General features: G+C 47.3%; 1 protein-coding gene across 1 annotated transcript in view; it reads left to right on the top strand.

Moving 5' to 3' along the window:
- Window positions 1-20,740, top strand: part of wtip (WT1 interacting protein) — a 57,919-nt gene that overhangs the window by 12,323 nt on the left and 24,856 nt on the right. The window contains exon 2 of the mRNA XM_068049040.1: window positions 13,019-13,120. Coding sequence (XP_067905141.1) covers window positions 13,019-13,120 — 102 coding nt within the window. The remainder of the gene's footprint in view (window positions 1-13,018; window positions 13,121-20,740) is intronic.

Raw genomic sequence — 20,740 nt, forward strand, 5'->3', positions numbered from 1 at the left:
TGCTATAAGAGTAAAACTATATGAAACAGACTTAAACAAATCTAAACTATTTCAAAACAAATCCTTGCAGTTATTCTCAGCAGTATCCTGCGCTAGTGTCAATCATTTCGGGAAGGGAACTTAATGTCTCTACCCAGTCTGCCCTACGTGTGACCAATGTTCCCTCTTAGTTGTGCGGGTGCACGTCTGCTCAGCAGTCTGGAACTTACTGCGCAGGCTGTGCCCAAGAAGCGGCCCCTTTAAGGTGTGCTCATGTGCAGAAGCGTGGCAATCTTAAAGGGACTGTGCAGTGCAACAAATGGACTGTGCACGGTGATGGGAAATTAGAGGGAACATTGCGTGTGACTCTAGTTTATTCTGTGTGATTGATCTCTTTAATGACCTCTGAAGTGGTCTAATAAGCCACTCATTTGTAAAAAGCAAGGCAACTGGGAATGAGTAATAAATGTGCTCTTGGTAATGTTGTCTATATCTCGATAGCAAATAAAAAGATGTCTTTGATAGTTACAAGAGAGACGAGTCTCCTCAAAGTTCCAATTACCTCTTTTCCCTGCATGCAGAGGCGGCGTTAGACAGGAAGATGATTATTGAGAATGTTCATGCAATATAAAAGTAGCTTTTACTTTTTGTTGAAAGGGTCTTTGGAACCCACATGAGAGAGAAATCCATGTGCTAATGCTGCAGGAAATGAGTGTCATCTCAGTGTGCATACACTCCCAGTATAGGGATTCAGTGTTTTTTGAGAGAAACCAGTTGTCCATGTCACTCTTTGTCAAGCTGATTATACTAAAGTTTTATCTTAACCTGTTCCAACCGTCACAGCAATTTTGACTCGTTTGGTTTCTGAATTTGAGCTCACCATTGGACACCCTGTTGGTTTGAATTTACATGGAGGATTCTGGCAATTAATTTCCCCTATGAAAGACAGGAGAGAGAGTGTTTACAACATTGCTCCAAGATTGTGGGGACTTCTTCCACTGAAGTTCTACTTGCAGAAATTAATTCCTGTCTGTTGCTCAATTTTGAATCTTGGCGATGGAGGGCAGCCATGTGTGAAATAGAGATTGAAATAGCCGCATCTGTCATATCTTTCATAATGACCCACTCCGGGGCACCCCTCTGCCAGTATTGGCCCACTCCGGGGCACCCCTCTGCCAGTATTGGCCCGCTCCGGGGCACCCCTCTGCCAGTATTGGCCCGCTCCGGGGCACCCCTCCGCCAGTATTGGCCCGCTCCGGGGCACCCCTCCGCCAGTATTGGCCCGCTCCGGGGCACCCCTCCGCCAGTATTGGCCCGCTCCGGGGCACCCCTCCGCCAGTATTGGCCCGCTCCGGGGCACCCCTCCGCCAGTATTGGCCCGCTCCGGGGCACCCCTCCGCCAGTATTGGCCCGCTCCGGGGCACCCCTCCGCCAGTATTGGCCCGCTCCGGGGCACCCCTCCGCCAGTATTGGCCCGCTCCGGGGCACCCCTCCGCCAGTATTGGCCCGCTCCGGGGCACCCCTCCGCCAGTATTGGCCCGCTCCGGGGCACCCCTCCGCCAGTATTGGCCCGCTCCGGGGCACCCCTCCGCCAGTATTGGCCCGCTCCGGGGCACCCCTCCGCCAGTATTGGCCCGCTCCGGGGCACCCCTCCGCCAGTATTGGCCCGCTCCGGGGCACCCCTCCGCCAGTATTGGCCCGCTCCGGGGCACCCCTCCGCCAGTATTGGCCCGCTCCGGGGCACCCCTCCGCCAGTATTGGCCCACTCCTGGGCTCTCTTCTCTCCACCCAGCAATCCATATATATAAAATATCAGTTTTTAGAGATGGAGTAGGAATTCTGGTTGTACCTCCTCGTCCAGGCTCCAGGAGGACAGTTTGGGGGCCACTGAGGCCCCTTGTTGCACCCAAGGTGCTGGGGCCTGTTGCACCGAGACCCAGTACCACACTGCACTGCGCTTTTTAAATTTGTTTTTTGTGGGATGTGGGTGTCACTGGCAAGGTCAGCATTTATTGCCCATCCCTCATTGCCCTTGAAGTAAGTGGCTTGCTCGGCCATTTCAAACGGCATTTAAGAGTCAACCACGTTGCTGTGGGTCTGGAGTCACATGTAGGCCAGACCAGAGAAGGACGGCAGATTTCCTTCCCTAAAGGACAATTAGTAAACCTGATGGGTTCTTGGAACCATCGACAATGGTTTCATGGTCACTATTAGAAGAACATTACAGCGCAGTACAGGCCCTTCGGCCCTCGATGTTGCGTCGACCTGTGAAACCATCTGACCTACACTATTCCATTTTCATCCATATGTCTATCCAATGACCACTTAAATGCCCTTAAAGTTGGCGAGTCTACTACTGTTGCAGGCAGGGCGTTCCACGCCCCTACTACTCACTGAGTAAAGAAACTACCTCTAACATCTGTCCTATATCTATCACCCCTCAACTTAAAGCTATGTCCCCTCGTGTTTGCCATCACCATCCAAGGAAAAAGACTCACTATCCACCCTATCTAACCCTCTGATTATCTTATATGTCTCTATTAAGTCACCTCTCCTCCTCCTCCTCTCTAACGAAAACAACCTCAAGTCCCTCAGCCTTTCCTCGTAAGACCTTCCCTCCATACCAGGCAACATCCTAGTAAATCTCCTCTGCACCCTCTCCAAAGCTTCCACATCCTTCCTATAATGCGGTGACCAGAACTGCATGCAATACTCCAGGTGCGGTCTCACCAGAGTTTTGTACAGCTGCAGCATGACCTCGTGGCTCCGAAACTCGACCCCCCTACTAATAAAAGCTAACACACCATATGCCTTCTTAACAGCCCTATTAACCTGGGTAGCAACTTTCAGGGATTTATGTACCTGGACACCAAGATCTCTCTGCTCATCTACACTACCAAGAATCCTCCCATTAGCCCAGTACTCTGCATTCCTGTTACTCCTTCCAAAGTGAATCACCTCACACATTTCCGCATTAAACTCCATTTGCCATCTCTCAGCCCAGCTCTGCAGCCTATCTATGTCCCTCTGTACCCTACAACATCCTTCGGCACTATCCACAACTCCACCGACCTTCGTGTCATCCGCAAATTTACTAACCCACCCTTCAACACCCTCATCCAGGTCATTTATAAAAATGACAAACAGCAGTGGCCCCAAAACAGATCCTTGCGGTACACCACTAGTAACTAAACTCCAGGATGAACATTTGCCATCAACCACCACCCTCTGTCTTCTTTCAGCTAGCCAATTTCTGATCCAAAGCTCTAAATCACCTTCAACCCCATACTTCCATATTTTCTGCAATAGCCTACCGTGGGGAACCTTATCAAACGCCTTACTGAAATCCATATACACCACATCCACTGCTTTACCCTCATCCACCTGTTTGGTCACCTTCTCAAAAAACTCAATAAGGTTTGTGAGGCACGACCTACCTTTCACAAAACCGTGCTGACTATCGCAAATGAACTTATTCTTTTCAAGATGGTTATAAATCCTATCTCTTATAACCTTTTCCAACATTTTACCCACAACCGAAGTAAGGCTCACAGGTCTATAATTACCAGGGCTGTCTCTACGCCCCTTCTTGAACAAGGGGACAACATTTGCTATCCTCCAGTCTTCCAGCACTATTCCTGTCGACAATGACGACATAAAGATCAAGGACAAAGGCTCTGCAATCTCCTCCCTGGCTTCCCAGAGAATCCTAGGATAAATCCCATCTGGCCCAGGGGACTTATCTATTTTCACACTTTCCAAAATTGCTAACATCTCCTCCTTGTGAACCTCAATCCCATCTAGCTTAGTAGTCTGTATCTCAGTATTCTCCTTGACAACATTTTCTTTCTCTACTGTAAATACTGACGAAAAATATTCATTTAACGCTTCTCCTATCCCCTATTAGACTCGCTTTTAATTCTGGATTTTTTTTTTACTCACTCAGCCTTTGGTAAATCTGATCATGGACCTTGTGCTTGTTTGAAAGTATTTTCTGCAGGTTTGTGATGATGCTGAGGAGTCCTGACCGTCAGAATCGTCTCTCGGAGGCAGCCATTTCTGAGTAGGGAACTGATTAAAAGCTGTGGGTCATTACCCTTTGGGTGACTTCTAGATTCACTTAATGTAAATTGAATCAGTGACCTTGGGACAATGGGGAATATGTCTGTGGATTAGTGAATAGAAATCTCACTCCACCTCCCACCCACCGCTGCTCGTCATCGTGGCTTCAAGTGCCAGATAAGGTCTTGTGTGAAGTTAAATGCCAAAGCAGTAGATCTGAAATAAACAATGCAGTAAGTCAGATAGGAAGAGAAAAGGAAGGTGAGTATTTTACATAGAATCGTACAGCAAAGAAAAAGGCCATTCAGCCCAAGTGGAGTATATGCTTCGCACAAGCCTTCTCCCAACCTCTCATTTGTTGCACCCAATCAACATATTCTTTTATTCCTTTCACCTCAACTACTCCACATGGTAGCAAGTTCCACATTCCAACCACTCTCTGGATAACATAATTTCTCTTGAATTCCGATTGGGTTTATTAGTCACTATTTTAGTTTCTTGCTTTTATAAACAAAGACAGGAAGTTATGCCAAACCTGAATTAAAGACTAGTTTGGCTTCAGCTGCAGTATTGTTTCCGATTCTGGACACCAAACTTTAGGAAGGATGTCAAAGAGAGATCCAAAGGTTTTGGCTGGTGATACTTCATTTCAAAGCCTAGCTCTCCATCAGATGTCAATTGACCTGTGTATTTAAAGTATTTTCTTTATTTATTTAAGTGTTGGGACAGTTTAGTTTCTCCCCCAGCCCCAATGTTTCTCCCAAAGTTCAGGAGTGTGGGGCTGAAGTGCAACCAAAACTTGAGGAGCAGCCCCTTTAAATACCCGAACAGGCTGCAACTTCACACACTCCATAAACACATGGAACACGGACTCGTCCAGGCAGCAGAAATTACAGGCGGCCTGGGAGTCCATGAAGCTACTTAACAGTCTATTGCACGGGACTGCCCTGTGCAACACCCTCCACCCCAGGTCCCCGATGTAAAGGGGAGGACTCCCGCGTAGAGAGACCTCCATCGGGGTTTTCCCTCACCGCCGGATGGCAACGCGGACCGCCAGGGCGTGTCCAGGTGACTGACAAGGGTGAGGAAGCGGAGAGTGTGCAGGAGGTGTCCGTACAGGAAACCCCTCCACGCTGTTTGGAATGGCACGGAGGGTGTTTCCAAGAGGCGGCTCGGGTTGTGCGGGACCGGCTGCCAAGGGGGGTTTTGGGGCTTGGGACCAATGAGCAGTTCTGGCTGAGCGGGGGTCAGCTCGGCCGGGAGCGCTCTGCACTCCTGAGACACTCGTTACCCGCAGTGAGGGGCGTCCTGGGGGCTTCGGCTACTCTTCCGCCCGTCAGACCCTCCCCAGAGTCGGTCGCCCGGACAGCCGAGGCGCTCTCCTCCGCCGGTGGGGGAGGTCTGAAAAGGTCTGCTGGCAGTCGCACATCCTCCGCTAGCCAGCGGGATCTGTGACCGCGAGGAGCACATCATTGGCATAAGCCGAGAGGATGACTCGCGCAGAGTCAAGCCCGTCAACCTCCTGCGAAGCAGACACAGGAAAGGCTCCGCGCAGATGGTATACAATTGGCCAGACATGGGGTATCCCTGACGCACTCCTCTCCCAAAGCGAAGGGGTGCCTTCAAGGCCCTGTTAACTTTGCCCAGACGCTCTGCAGCGGCGTATAAAAGTCTGACACGGGCTACAAAATGCGGCCCGAGTTCAAATGCGCGCAGAGTCTCGAAAAGATATTTGTGATCCACCCTGTCAAATGCCTTCTCCTGATCGAAGGAAAAGTAACCGACAGACCAGTCGTCTGGGAAAGATGGATCAGGTTCTGGACCAGGTGGATGCTGTCCTGGATGGACCAGCCCGGGACCGTGTTGGACTAATGCCGAAGAGGGGCACACCAGAACTGGTGTCTGGTCTCCCTCCTCAGCACAGATTATAAGATCTTTGCCCGGGCTAAGTCTACTCACCTGGGCTCCGTGCTGGCCCACATGATCCACCCTGATTGGAGTGCTGCACTGTCGGAGGGTCAGTACTGCCTTTCCCCCAGGAACAGCGCGTAATCGCACCCCCCCCCCCCCCCCCAGGACGTCCCAGAACGCCCTGAGATCTCCACGGTCAGCCCGTCCAGCCCTGGGGATTTGCCCCTCGACAGCTGGTGGAGGGCACCGGTCAGTTCCACCAACGTGAGCAGAGCCTCCCATCCTTCGGCGCCCTCCAAGCTGACCTTCAGCAGGCCTTCCCACAAAACTATACGCGCGTCCTCGTTGGACGAATCCGGAGAGAACGACGCACTGTAATAGGTACGGACCAGGAGGCCCATTCCGTCCGGATCCTTCAGAGCCTCGCCCTCCCCTCCACGCAGGGCACCTGACCCAGTGGCAGATGGGAAGGCTTCTTCAGGAGTGTCCCTGGGCACCCCCTCCACAAGCAGGACTCGACTCGCTCCCTCAGGAGGGGCTACATCTACAGGGATCTCCTACTTCCCTCCAACCTGAAAAGTAGGGAGCTCCTGCCCAGACTTTACAGCCTTGATGGTGGTGGTGGCAGGGGAAACCTGGGGACTCGAATCAGGAGACAGCTTCCCTCCAGCAAATCGGCCCTGTCCCTCAGGGCCCTGTGTTACCTGAGGGCGGGTGGGTTCTCTGAGATCGGGCCTTGGGCTGAGATCAGGTTCGGGTTGAGCCACAGTATCCAGGGGACATGCCTCTCGCTGTTTATTTTTTCTTTGCGTCTTCCTTCCATTCGGATAGGTACTCCCTTCCCTGCCGGAGGCTGTGTAAACCACCTGAGTGGTGTCCGTTTGAGGTGTAGGGGGAGTGGGAGGAGGTGCAGCGGTGCCACCTGGGGCCGCCGAGGTGGAGTTGAGCATAACCGGAGACTTGAGCATAAAATCTAGGCTGAAGCTCCCAGTGTAGTACTGAGCACTGTGTTTTGGATAAGTCTTTAAATCGAAGCCCTGTCTGCCCCCTCTTACAGTGGATGTAAGAATTCCGCAGCACTGTCCAATGAGCGGGAGAATTCTCTCCTGTGTCCCAGGCCAATATTGATCTCTCCAGCAATATCACTAATTATCTGGAGGATCAGATTATCCGGTCATTATCACATTGCTGTTTGTGGGAGCTTGCTGTGCGCAAATTGGCTGCCGTGTTTCCAGCATTACAACAGTGACTACACAAACCCTTCATTAGCTGTGAAGCACTTTGGAGCATCCTGAGGTTGTGAAAGGTGCTATATCAATGTAAGTCCTTAATCTGTTTATGATATTCGTTATGGGGTTGCTATCGTCCAGGAAACAGGGAGAACTCTGCTACACTTTGAACAGTGCCATGTGATGGCTGCACTTGCTTTCTGCTTTCTAGGTTGAAGTTTTCAATTCTTGGTAAACTGTTGGAGAGTTCATTCCTCTCTCTCTGGCCTGTTAAGCTGCTGTTTTCCTGTTTTGTGGAGTTGCCTTTGAAGATTTGAAATTCCAACAAAATTCTGATTTTCTCCCACTTGAAAGTGGGAACAGGAGGAGCTGGAAATGAATAATTCGTTGTGTCTGGTGATCTGAACACCTGGGTGTGGGGCAGACTTTGAGAAGTTTTCTTTTTTTTTAAAAAAAAAAGCATATGGGATCCTTGGCTTTATGAACAGAGGCATAGTGTGCAGAAGCAAGGAAGTTCGAAAACCCTAGTTAGACTGCAGCTGGGGTACTGAGCCTAACTCTGGGCTCTGCATTTTAGGAAGGAGAGGGTGCGGAGGGCATTTACCAGAATGGGCCCAGGGATGAGGAGCTTCAGTAATGTGGAGAGACGGGAGAAGCTGGGGTCGTTCTCCTTTAGAACAGAGAAGGTTCTGTGGAGATTTACTAGAGGTAAATCAAAGTTGTGAGCGGTTTTGCTGGAGTAAATAAGGAGTGTTGGTAACCAGAGGGCTCAGATTTAAGATCATTGGCAGAAAAAAAAGGAGGAAGATGAGAAATGTTTTTTACGCAGCGAGTTGCTCTATTCTGGAATGTGCTGCCTGAAAGGGTGATGCCAGCAGGTTCAACAGGAATTTCCAAAAGATGAAGTGGCTAAATACTTGAAAGGGAAAAATTGTCGGGCTATGGGGAAAACACAAGAGAGCGGGACTAATAGTGTAACTCTTTCAAAGAGCTGGCACGGACACAATGGGCTTTTAATGACCTCCTCCTGTGCTATAAGATTTGATAATTAAAGGGGCACTGACTTCAAAAAGACAGTTTGGCCAATGTTCAGAGAGGCAGATGAACTGCCTGTTTCGAAATTCCCAGTCTCTATGTGTGGACGTGGTTGGAAACGGCATTCCGGTGGGAAGGGGGAGGTTTTTTTTTTGTGACCAAACACTTGGCGATGTAGGCAACAACTAGAGAGGTGGCAACTGAAGCCTGAGAAAGTACCTTTTTTAAAAATTCTTTCATGGGATGTGGGACGTCACTGGCAAGGTCAGCATTTGTTGCCCATCTGGAATTGCCCTTGACAACTGAGTGGCTTGCTGGGTCATTTCAGATGGCGGTTAAGAGTCAACCACATTTCTGTGGGTCTGGAGTCACATGTAGGCCAGACCAGGTAAGGACAGCAGATTTACTTCCCTAAAGGACATTCGTGAACCAGATGTGGTTTTACAACAATCAGTGATGGTTTCATGGCACCATTTCTGCTTTCAATTCCAGATTTTTATTAATTGCTTGAATTTATTAATTGAATTTAAATTCCACTAGCTGCTGTGGTGGGATTTGAACCCCTGTCCCCAGGGCATTAGCCTGGGCCTGTGGATTACTAGTTCAGCGATATTACCCCTACTCCACTGCCTCCCTTTACCTGATGATGCAACTGCTATTTAGCAGGAGGCAGCGATGAAGCCTGGGATCTTCCTGGGCAGATTGGCTTTGTCTGTGTGTTTCATCCCCACTGAGTTTGGGGGAGGAGCTCTGCAAACTTTTATTCTGCAACCTTGCAGCCAAACTAGGGTAGTCCCATAGTCAAACCGGTGCCATAGTTTAGGATGCAAAACTTGGCCAGACTGTGCCTTCCACAATTAATTTGCAAGATTATAAAGGCATTTGATCTCTGTATAGAGTTGAATGATTTATTCTCATTTGGGAGGGTAGTAATTGATTATCATTCCTTGTTTGCAGGTGACAGATTGACCTTGGTGCTATAGCTGAGAATTGTTTTGAACGCTGCTGTATTATCAGACCTGTAATCGGGTCTGAAAGATCTTGCTCAGAATTTGGCAGTAACCGTACAGTAGATTGTGCCACATTCCACCCTGACCTCTCGGGGAATGTGACCTCTAGCTAATCAACTCTTTTATTGCAAGAAAAATTCCAACAGCAGAAAGAGGAAGGTGGCTGACAGTCGTTGTACGTTGTTGTGTGACATTTCTGCTGGCTTGAAGTTTGGCTGCTGTGTAACTATTGCAGCTCGAGGTTTGCTCAACTGAACTGAGAAACATCCAACCTTTTGATTACAGGCTGTGTCCCTCCAGACTAAGATTGCGTCTGCAGAGAGTTGTGTGTAACGCTGGAATGGGTACAGGACTGTCACTGGTCACAGCAGTTTGAGAACAGTTTTATCTTAACAAAATCGCGACAATAAAAATCATGGGCTGGAGTTTTTTACTGCCTGTTGTGCCTCAGTATCACAGTGACCAGTGTCACTGTTCCTCCTGACTTTTCCCTTGTCCCAACGACACCGTATATAAACGTGGCCATGATGGTTTCCAAGTAAGTCCATGTTCGCCATAGCTCAGTGGGTAGTAGCTTTCGCACCTGAGAGAAAGTTGTGGGTTTGAGTCCCACCCAAAAATCCAGGCTGACTCACTCAGTGGAGTACTGAGGGAGTGCTGCACTGTCGGAGGGTCAGTACTGAGGGAGTGCTGCACTGTCGGAGGGTCAGTATTGAGGGAGTGCTGCACTGTCGGAGGGTCAGTACTGAGGGAGTGCTGCACTGTCGGAGGGTCAGTACTGAGGGAGTGCTGCGCTGTCGGAGGGTCAGTACTGAGGGAGTGCTGCGCTGTCGGAGGGTCAGTACTGAGGGAGTGCTGCGCTGTCGGAGGGTCAGTACTGAGGGAGTGCTGCGCTGTCGGAGGGTCAGTACTGAGGGAGTGCTGCGCTGTCGGAGGGTCAGTACTGAGGGAGTGCTGCACTGTTGGAGGGTCAGTACTGAAGGGAGTGCTGCACTGTCGGAGGGTCAGTACTGAAGGGAGTGCTGCACTGTCGGAGGGTCAGTACTGAAGGGAGTGCTGCACTGTCGGAGGGTCAGTACTGAAGGGAGTGCTGCACTGTCGGAGGGTCAGTACTGAAGGGAGTGCTGCACTGTTATAGGTGCTGTCTTTCTGATGAGATGTTAAACAGAGCCCTTGCTTGATTTTTTGGGTGGATGTAAAAGATTCCACAGCTCTATTGGAAGTCGAACAGGAGAGTTATCCAGGCGTCCTGTCCGATATTTATCCCTGGAGCAAACCTAAAGAACGTATTATTTGGTTATTTAGCACATTGCTGTATCGGGGAGCTTGCTGTATGCAAATTGGTTGCTGCATTTCCTGCAATACAACAGTAAACACGCTGCACAAATACCTCATTGATTATAAAGCTCTTGATAAATGCTGTTAAGTGCAAGTCATTTTCTCCAATCTCTCCTTGTCTCACCTGCCATAATAATGATCCATCACACGTCTTCAAGCATTTCTCTGTCCCTTCCCCACTCCCTTCCCCTCCTCTACCTTCTCCTTGCCCTCCTACATTCTCCCACTCCTCTACAATCCATTGAAGTCCATCTATAAGGTAATAGTTGATAAGGCCGTGGGCACTTGCTGCTAAATTTCCATTCAGTTTGTTATTTGTTTGTATTCCTGTACTCTCCTCCTTTCCTGAATGTCACATTGTAAATTCTGTCCGGGTCCCTCAGTATTGAGCTGGTTTATTGTGGACGAGTGAACTGGAGATACCGAGACCTTCCTACAGTGAAGTGCAGTATCTGAAACTCTAGCAATGCCCAGGGCCTCTCCGACTCTCCCCTCGGCTGCAGTCTGAAGTTCGCTTTATTGATGTTTGGAATGCGGGCTTCACTGGCAAGACTGGCATTTATTGCACATCCCGAGTTGCCCTTGAGAAGGTGGTGAACCACTAACAGTTGGTACAGCCTTGGTTTTCTATTATAATAGATGTTGCTATGAAAGGAAAACTGTCGTTATCACTAAGTTACATTCCTTTCTAATTCACATTTCAAACAATATCCTTCAATATCTCGCCACTGTGAGATCTAGACCCAACTGTGTAAGCTTGCAAACTGGTTCTGTCTAATTAAAACAGTGCAACTTGCTTAAATACACCTCAAGCAACATTTCCATTTAAGTAACTGACCCCTCAATTCAGAAAGAAACTGTTAGTCGTACTGTTTGTAACCTTAAAATTCAGGAGTGAAACTAGGAACCATTTTGTCACCCACAGGGGGGTAGAAACACTCTCTCAAAAAGCAGTCGCTGCTCACGAAGTCTGGACAGAGTAGAGAGAGAGAGAAACTGTTCCCATTGACAGAAGGGTCAAGAATCAGAGGGCATCAACTAAGGTGATTGGCAAAAGAACCAGAGGCGGTATGAGGAAAATGTTGTTACGCAGTGAGTGTTTAGGATCTGGAATGCACTGTCTGAGAGTGTGGTGGAGGCAGGTTCCGTGAGTGTTTAGGATCTGGAATGCACTGTCTGAGAGTGTGGAGGAGGCAGGTTCAGTGAGTGTTTGTTTAGGATCTGGAATGCACTGTCTGGGAGTGTGGTGGAGGCAGGTTCAGTGAGTGTTTGTTTAGGATCTGGAATGCACTGTCTGGGAGTGTGGTGGAGGCAGGTTCAGTGAGTGTTTGTTTAGGATCTGGAATGCACTGTCTGGGAGTGTGGTGGAGGCAGGTTCAGTGAGTGTTTGTTTAGGATCTGGAATGCACTGTCTGGGAGTGTGGTGGAGGCAGGTTCCGTGAGTGTTTAGGATCTGGAATGCACTGTCTGAGAGTGTGGTGGAGGCAGGTTCAGTGAGTGTTTAGGATCTGGAATGCACTGTCTGAGAGTGTGGTGGAGGCAGGTTCAGTGAGTGTTTGTTTAGGATCTGGAATGCACTGTCTGGGAGTGTGGTGGAGGCAGGTTCAGTGAGTGTTTGTTTAGGATCTGGAATGCACTGTCTGGGAGTGTGGTGGAGGCAGGTTCCGTGAGTGTTTAGGATCTGGAATGCACTGTCTGAGAGTGTGGTGGAGGCAGGTTCAGTGAGTGTTTAGGATCTGGAATGCACTGTCTGAGAGTGTGGTGGAGGCAGGTTCCGTGAGTGTTTAGGATCTGGAATGCACTGTCTGAGAGTGTGGTGGAGGCAGGTTCCGTGAGTGTTTAGGATCTGGAATGCACTGTCTGAGAGTGTGGTGGAGGCAGATTCAGTGAGTGTTTGTTTAGGATCTGGAATGCACTGTCTGAGAGTGTGGTGGAGGCAGGTTCAATCGTGGCTTTCAAAAGGGAATTGGATAATTATCTGGAGAGAGAGAATTTGCAGGCCATACGGAAAAGGCAGGGGAGTGGGACTAGATGAGTAGCTGTTCCAGAGAGTCGGCATGGTTGTGACGGGCCGAATGGCTTTCTGTGCTGTAACCATTCCATGATTCTAATTAAATGGGAGATGGTAATTTTTTGCTTGACAAGGTTATAAAAGGATATGTTGCCATGGCGGGTCGATGGAGTTAACTCACAGATCAGCCAAGGTCTCATTGAACAGCAGAACAGACTCGAGGGTCTGACTGGCCTACTCCTATTCCTATGATCACAGAACTATTTGACCTGTATGTCTTGGTTCCTCCATCAAGCCTGTAACAGGGCAGATATGTAATGAAGCCTTGCAATATTTCTACTGGAGGGACTGGGGTTGTGGATTTTAAAACGCAGCACAAGCTGAACTTAATTTTTGCTGAAATAAACTCCATGTGTGTGTTTATGGTTTGTTTTCTCCCTCAGGGATGTGTGTGAAATGCAGGAAGGGAGTTTACGGAGCAAGCCAAGCCTGTCAAGCCATGGGCAATCTCTACCACACCAACTGTTTCATCTGCTGTTCCTGTGGTGAGTAACCCACCTCCCCATTACCCATTTCATTGTGGTGATTCCCTTGTGTCCACATCTGCACTCTCGTTTCTCCATCGCTCCTGTGCAGTTACAATTATACAAAGCTCCGGTGAGACCACATCTGGAATATTGTGTACAGCTCTGGGCAACTCACCTGAGAAAGGAATGAGTGCAGAGCAGATTCAGTAGAATGTTAGCAGGGCTCCGCGAGTTGGATTATGAGCAGAGATTACATTGACTAGACTTGTATTCCTGGAATATAGAAGGTTAAGAGGTGATTTGATCAAAGTTTTTAGGATTTTGAAAGGAATTGTAAGTGTAGATAGAGAGAAACCTTTTCTGCTGGTGGGGGAGTCATAATCTTAAAATCCAAGCCAGGCCCTTCAGGATTGAAGTTAGGAAACACTTCTTTACGTAAAGGATGGTGGAAGTGTGGAATTCAGTTAATCAGTTTAAATCTGCGAGCAATAGATATTTTTTTCTAGACAAGGGTATAAATGGAGCCAAGGTGGGTGGAAGGAGTTAGGGTACAGATCAGTCATGGTCTCGTTGAAAGATGGAACAGACTCAAGGGGCTGAGTGGCCTCTTCCTGTTCCTATTTTCTATAATTTACTTTTCTCTTCCCCCTCGCGCCCACCACGCCACATCACTGTTCCAGTCTAGCTATCAGGAGATGACGGACTCCCAATAGTTTTATGAGGGAGGCCGCGTGAGATGAACTCCTCCTCAGCCAGGAGGGAGTGTCCGCCTAGACTGTGTGTTCAAGTCCTAAAGTGGGGCTTGAACCCACAATCCTCTGGCTTGGAGACGAATGGGTAAGTTGATTTTAAGACTTACTGAGCATCTGTTAATATTGAAGCTGTTTCTCAGCATGCAGCAGTGATAGAAAAAGAAAGACTGATATTTCTGTAAAACCTTTCACAATCCCGGGATGTCCCAAAGTGCTTTACAGCCAAGTCAATACTTTTTGAAGTGTAGTCGCTGTTGTAATGTAGGAAAGCCACCAATTTGTGCACAGCAAGCTCCCACAAACAGCAATGAGGTAGTGAGGAGATAATCTGTTTTTTTTTAGTGATGTTGGATTCAGAGATAAGTATCGAGCAGGACACTGGGGAGAACTCCCCTGCCCCTCTTCGAAGTGTGTGTGTGTTTATGCTCCACATGAACCTCCTCCCACCCTATTTCATTGCACCCTATCACAATACCCTTCTATTTATTTCTCCCTCATGTGTTTATCCAGCTCCCCCTTAAATGCATCTGTTTTATTCACCTCAACCACTCCATGTGTTAGTGAGTTCCACATTCTCACCACTCTCTGAGTAAAGAAGTTTCTCCTGAATTCCTATTGAATTTATTGTTAACTATTTTATATTTACATTTTGGACAGGTCTTATCTACATCCTATCAAACCCATCACAATCTCAAAGACCTCTATTTGATCACCCCTCAACCTTTTTTTCCGAGAAAAGAGCCCCATCCTGTTAAATCTTTCTAGCTAGTTCGAACCTCTCAGTTGTGCTATGATTTCGATGTGCAGTTTCCGTCTCCTTACCTAAAGAACCACATACTTGCCCTAGAGGAATTGCAACAAAGGTTCACTAGACTAATTCCTTGGATGAGGCGATTGTTTTATGCGGATAAATATTTCCTAGAGTGTAGAAGAATGAGAGTGAACTAATTGAAACATGGAATTCTGAAGGTGACGAGAAATTCCTTCACTCAAAGGGTTGTGAATGTTTGGAATTCTCTACCCCAGAGAGCTGTGGATGCTCATTGGTTGGACATATTCAAGAGTATTCAGGGATATGGAGATAAATGGAGTTGAAGTAAATGATCAGCCATGATCTTGTTGAATGGTGGAGCAGGATTCAAGGGGCCGAATGGCCTCCTCCTGCTTTTGTTTATGTTCTTAGTGCAAAAAAGATTTGCATTTCTCCAGTGCCTCTATTTCCTTTTTGTAACATGAAGATCAGGATTGTTCACCGCACTTCGGGTGTGGTCTAAGCAAGTTTCTTTGTAGGAAGTGTGGTTACACACAGTGAATTTACAGGGTCAGAGTGGGAGGAGCTCCAAGTAAATTAGATTGGAGAGTTGGGCAGAGAAATGGCAGATGGAGTTCAATCAGGGCAAATGCGAGATGATGCATTTTGGAAGATCCAATTCAAGAGTGAACTATACAGTAAATGGAAAAGTCCTGGGGAAAATTGATGTCCAGAGAGATTTGGGTGTTCAGGTCCATTGTTCCCTGAAGGTGGCAAGGCAGGTCAATAGAGTGGTCAAGAAGGCATACGGCATGCTTTCCTTCATCGGACGGGGCATTGAGTACAAGAGTTGGCAGGTCATGTTACAGTTGTATAGGACTTTGGTTCGGCCACATTTGGAATACTGCGTGCAGTTCTGGTCGCCACATTACCAAAAGGATGTGGATGCTTTGGAGAGGGTGCAGAGGAGGTTCACCAGGATGTTGCCTGGTATGGAGGGCGCTAGCTATGAAGAGAGGTTGAGTAGATTAGGATTAATTTCATCAGAAAGGCGGAGGTTGAGGGGGGACCTGATTGAGGTGTACAAAATCATGAGAGGTATAGACAGAGTGGATAGCAAGAAGCCTTTTCCCATAGTGGGGGATTCAAATACTAGGGGTCACGAGTTCAAAGTGACAGGGGAAAAGTTTAGGGGGGATATGCGTGGAAAGTTCTTTACGCAGAGGGTGGTGGGTGCATGGAACGCATTGCCAGCGGAGGTGGTAGACGCGGGCACGATAGGGTCTTTTAAGATGTATCTAGACAGATACATGAATGGGCAGGAAGTAAAGAGATACAGACCCTTAGAAAATAGGCGACAGGTTTAGATAGAGGATCTGGATCGGCGTAGGCTTGGAGGGCCGAAGGGCCTGTTCCTGTGCTGTGATTTTCTTTGTTCTTTGTTCTAAATTCCTCCATTTGATTCCTAACCTTGCACTTTGACCCAGTCTTTAGATCAGTGGTAGAATTCCCACCTAAGAGTCAGAAGCTGCAGGGTTGGAACCCCATTCCAGATAGTCCCAGCTCGGAATTCCAGGGTGACATCCTGCGGGATACCCCTATCTGGTTGGTTCGGGTTCTTATTAAACCCTGCTGCCATTTTGAACTAATTCCCCTATCGGCTGGTCACGGCTGTAGTTCAGGTTGTGAATTATGGCACAGAAAGAGGCCATTCAGGCCATCGAGTCTGTGCCAGCTCTCCGTAGAGCAATCTAATCAATCCTGTTTCCCCGCTCTATCCTGTAACCCTGCAAGTTTATTTCCTTTGAATGTCCATCCGATTTCCTTTTGAAGTCAGTGATTGTCTCCACTTCCACCACCCTCGTAGGCAGAGAGTTCCAGGTCATTACCACTCACTGTGTAAAAAAAATTCTTCCTCATATTCCCCCTGCCCCCTCTTACCCAAAACCTTCAATCTCTGTCCCTAGTCCTTGTACCAGCAGTTAATGGGAACAGCTTTTCCTCGTCTAACTTATCTCAGCCTGTAATTATCTTGTAACACTTCTATTAAATCTCCCCTCAATCTCCTTTGTTCTCAGGAGAATGAACGCAGCTTTTCCACCTTAACCTTGTAATTAAAATCCCCCATCCCTGGAACCATTCTGGTAAATCTCCTCTGCATCCTCTCAAGGACCCTCACGTCCTTCCTAAAGTGTGGTGACCAGAACTGGACATAGTACTCTATTTGGGGCCTAACCAGAGCTTTATAAAGGTTCAGCATAACTTCCCTGCTTTTGTACTCAATGCCCCTATTTATGAAGCCCAAGATCCCACATGCTTGACTAACCACTCTCACAATATGTCCTGTCGCCTTCAAAGATCGACGCACATGCACCCCACTCTTTAGAACTCTACCATTAATATATATATATTGTCTCTCCCTATCCCTTTTGTCACAATGCATCACCTCACACTTCTCTCTATTAAATTCCACCTGCCACCCCTCTGCCCATTCTGTTAGATTCTCTTTGTCCTGTTGTAGGCAGTTCATATCATCCTCACTGTCTGCCCCTCCTCCAAGTTTGGCATCATTGGCAAATTTTGAAATTTTACTCTCTCTTCCAATATCCAAGTCACTTATATATAGCAAAAAACAGCAGTGGACCGAGCACTGACCCTGGGGGAACACCACTATCTACCATCCTCCAGTCTGAAAAACAACCATTTACCACAACTCGCTGTTTTCTGTCCTTAAGCCAATTTTTATCCAAGCTGACACTGACCCTCCTATTCGTGAGCCTCAATTTTGTTAACCAGCTTTTTATGTGGTATTTTGTCAAATACTCTCTCAAAATCCATATAGACAACATCCACTACATTCCCTGAATCAACTTTCTCTGTTACTTCATCAAACAATTCAATTCGATTAGACTAGCACGATCTGTCTTTTACAAATCCGTACTGGTTCTCCTCAACCCCTCCAAGCGCCTGTTGATTTTTTTCCCTCATTATTGTTTCTAAAACCTTACACACCATGATGTTAAAATAACTGGGCTGTAGTTATTCGGACTGTCCGTACAATTAAACACATACTTTGGTTCTGTCTTCACAAAGGAAGACACCAATAACCTCCCAGAAATGTTAGGGAACCAAGGGTCTAATGAGAGGGGGGGATCTGAAGGAAATCAGTATTAGTAAAAAAAAAAATAGTGCTAGGGAAATTAATGGGGTCAAATCCCCAGGGCCTGATAATCTACATCCCACAGTACTAAAGGAAGTGGCCCTGGAAATAGTGGATGCATTGGTGATCATCTTCCAAAATTCTATAGACTCTGGAGCAGTTCCTACAGATTGGAGGGTGGCAAATGTAACCCCACAATTTAAAAATGGAGGGAGAGAAGAAACAGGGAACTACAGACCAGTTAGCTTTACATCAGTAGTGGGGAAAATTCTAGAGTCTGTTATAAAGGATGTGACACCTAGAAAGCATAAAAGGGCAAAGTCAGCATGGGTTTACGAAAGGGAAATCATGCTTAACAAATCTTCTGCAGTTTTTTGAGGATGTAACTAGTAGAATAGATCAGGGAGAACCAGTGGATGTGGTGTATTTGGATTTTCAGAAGGCTTTTGATAAGGTCCCACATGAGATTGGGGGTAATATACTGGCATGGATTGAGAATTGGTTGACAGACAGGAAACAGAGAGTAGGAATAAACGGGTCTTTTTCCTGGTGGCAGGCAGTGACTAGTGGGGTACTGCAGGGATCAGTGCTTGGGCCCCAGCTATTCACAATATACATTAATGACTTGGGTGAGGGAACTAAATGGAACATTTCCAAGTTTGCAGACGACACAAAGCTGGAGGGGGGTGGGGGGGATGGTGGTGGTGGGGAATGTGAGCTGTGAGGAGGTTGCAAAGAGACACCAATCTTTTTTGGACAAGTTGGGTGAGTGGGCAAATGCATGGCAGATGCAGTTTAATGTGGATAAATGTGAGGTTATCCACTTTGGTTGTAAAAACAGAAAGGCAGATTATTATCCGAATGGCGACAGATTGGGAAAGGGGGAGGTGCAACGAGAACTGGTGTCCTTGTACACCAGTCGCTGAAAGCAAGCATTCAGGTGCAGCAAGCAGTTAGGAAGGCGAATGGTATGTTGGCCTTCATTGCAAGAGGATTTGAGTACAGGAACAAGGATGTCTTACTGCAGTTATACAGACCCTTGGTGAGACCACATCTGGAGTATTGTGTGCAGTTTTGGTCTCCTTATCTGAGGAAGGATGTTCTTTCCATGGAGGGAGTGCAATGAAGATTTACTAGGCTGATTCCTGGGATGGCAGGATTGTCGTATGAGGAGAGATTGGGTCGACTAGGCCTATATTCACTAGAGTTTAGAAGAATGAGAGGGGAACTCATAGAAACCTATAAAATTCTAACAGGACTAGACAGGCTAGATGCAGGGAGGATGTTCCCGATGGCTGTGGAGTCCCAAACCAGGGGTCACAGTCTCAGGATACGGGGTATGCCATTTAGAACCGAGATGAGGAGAAATGTCTTCACTCAGAGGGTGGTGAACCTGTGGAATTCTCTACCACAGAAGGCAGTGGAGGCCAAGTCATTAAATATATTCAAGAAGGAGATAGATATATTTCTTAATGCCAAAGGGATCAAGGGATATGGGGAGAAAGCAGGAACAGGGTACTGAATTAGATGATCAGCCATGATCTTTTTTGAATGGCGGAGCAGGGCCGAATGGCCTACTCCTGTTTTCTATGTTTACACCATTTCTTGAATGAGGGTGTGACATTTTCCCCTCTCCAATCCTCTGGCACCTCCACCGTATCCAAGGAATATTGGAAGATTATGGAAAGCCCTTCTGCTATAAGTACATACGAATTAGGAGCAGGAGTAGGCCACTCGGCCCTTCGAGCCTGCTCCGCCATTCAATAGGTTCATGGCTGAACTGATTACTCCACATTTCCACCTACTCCCGATAATCTTCCACCCGCTTGCTTATCAAGAATCTATCTACCATATCTATCTCCATCCCCACTTCCTTTAACAACCTGGGATACAAGCCATCCAGACCAGGAGACTTATTCACTCTAAGCATAGCCAGCCTCTCCAGTATCTCCTGTGTCTCAATTTTAACCCCATTCATTACTTATAGTCCGCTTCCACCGATATTTTGTCAGCATCCTCTTTCTTAGTGAACACTGATACAGAGTACTCATTAAGTATTCTAGCCTTGCCCTGAGTCTCTAAGCATATATCACTCTCTTTGTCCCTACTGAGTCCCACCCTGCCTCTTACTGCCCACTTACTATTTCCATGCCGGTAGAAGGATTTTTGGGTTCCCTTTTATGTTAACTGCCATTCTATTCTCATTTTCTCTTCACCTGACATGCATTGTGTACTCTCTTTTTATTTCATCATATTCTCTATCTCCCTCTGCAATGAAGGAGCCCTCGTTTTGCTTCCCCTGCCTTTCCCCCTTTTTGGAATGTACTTGGCCTGTACCTGAAACATCTCCGTAAAGAACATCCATTGTTCCTACAGGTAAATCTTTAGTTCCATTTTACGCTGGCTCGATCCCCTGTCATCCCAATGAAGTTAGCTCTCTTCCAATTTAGAAGTTATACTTTAGATTGTTCCTTGCTCTTTTCCATTACTAATCTGAACCTTATGGTATGGTGATCACTCTTAGCCAAGAGTTCTCCTACATTCCCCAACACCGGATTCAGCAATACCTCCTCCATTGTTGGACCGAGAACATATACTGGTCAAGAAAGTTCTCCTGAACATATTTCAGAAATTTCACCCCCTTCTTACCCTTTTGTCTAACGTTACCCCAATTGATATTTGGGAATTGAAGTTCCTCACTATCAGCACTCTATAGTGCTTGCAGATCTGTGATATCCCTGCAGATTTGCTCCTCTTTCTCTCTCTCTGCTCACTATTCGGAAGCCTATAGAAAACCCCCAATAGGGTGATTATCCCCTTTTTGCTTCTCAACTCTAACCAAATGGATTCTCAAGGACATCCTCTCTTTCCAACACTACAGTGTCTTCTCTAATCAGTACTGCCAGCCACCTCCCTTTCTTCGTTCTCTATCTTTTCTGACCACTGTGTCCTTAAATATTAAGCGCCCGGTTCTC

This window comes from Heterodontus francisci, chromosome 17 (genome assembly GCF_036365525.1).
Source record: "Heterodontus francisci isolate sHetFra1 chromosome 17, sHetFra1.hap1, whole genome shotgun sequence".
Taxonomy (NCBI): Eukaryota; Metazoa; Chordata; class Chondrichthyes; order Heterodontiformes; family Heterodontidae; genus Heterodontus; species Heterodontus francisci.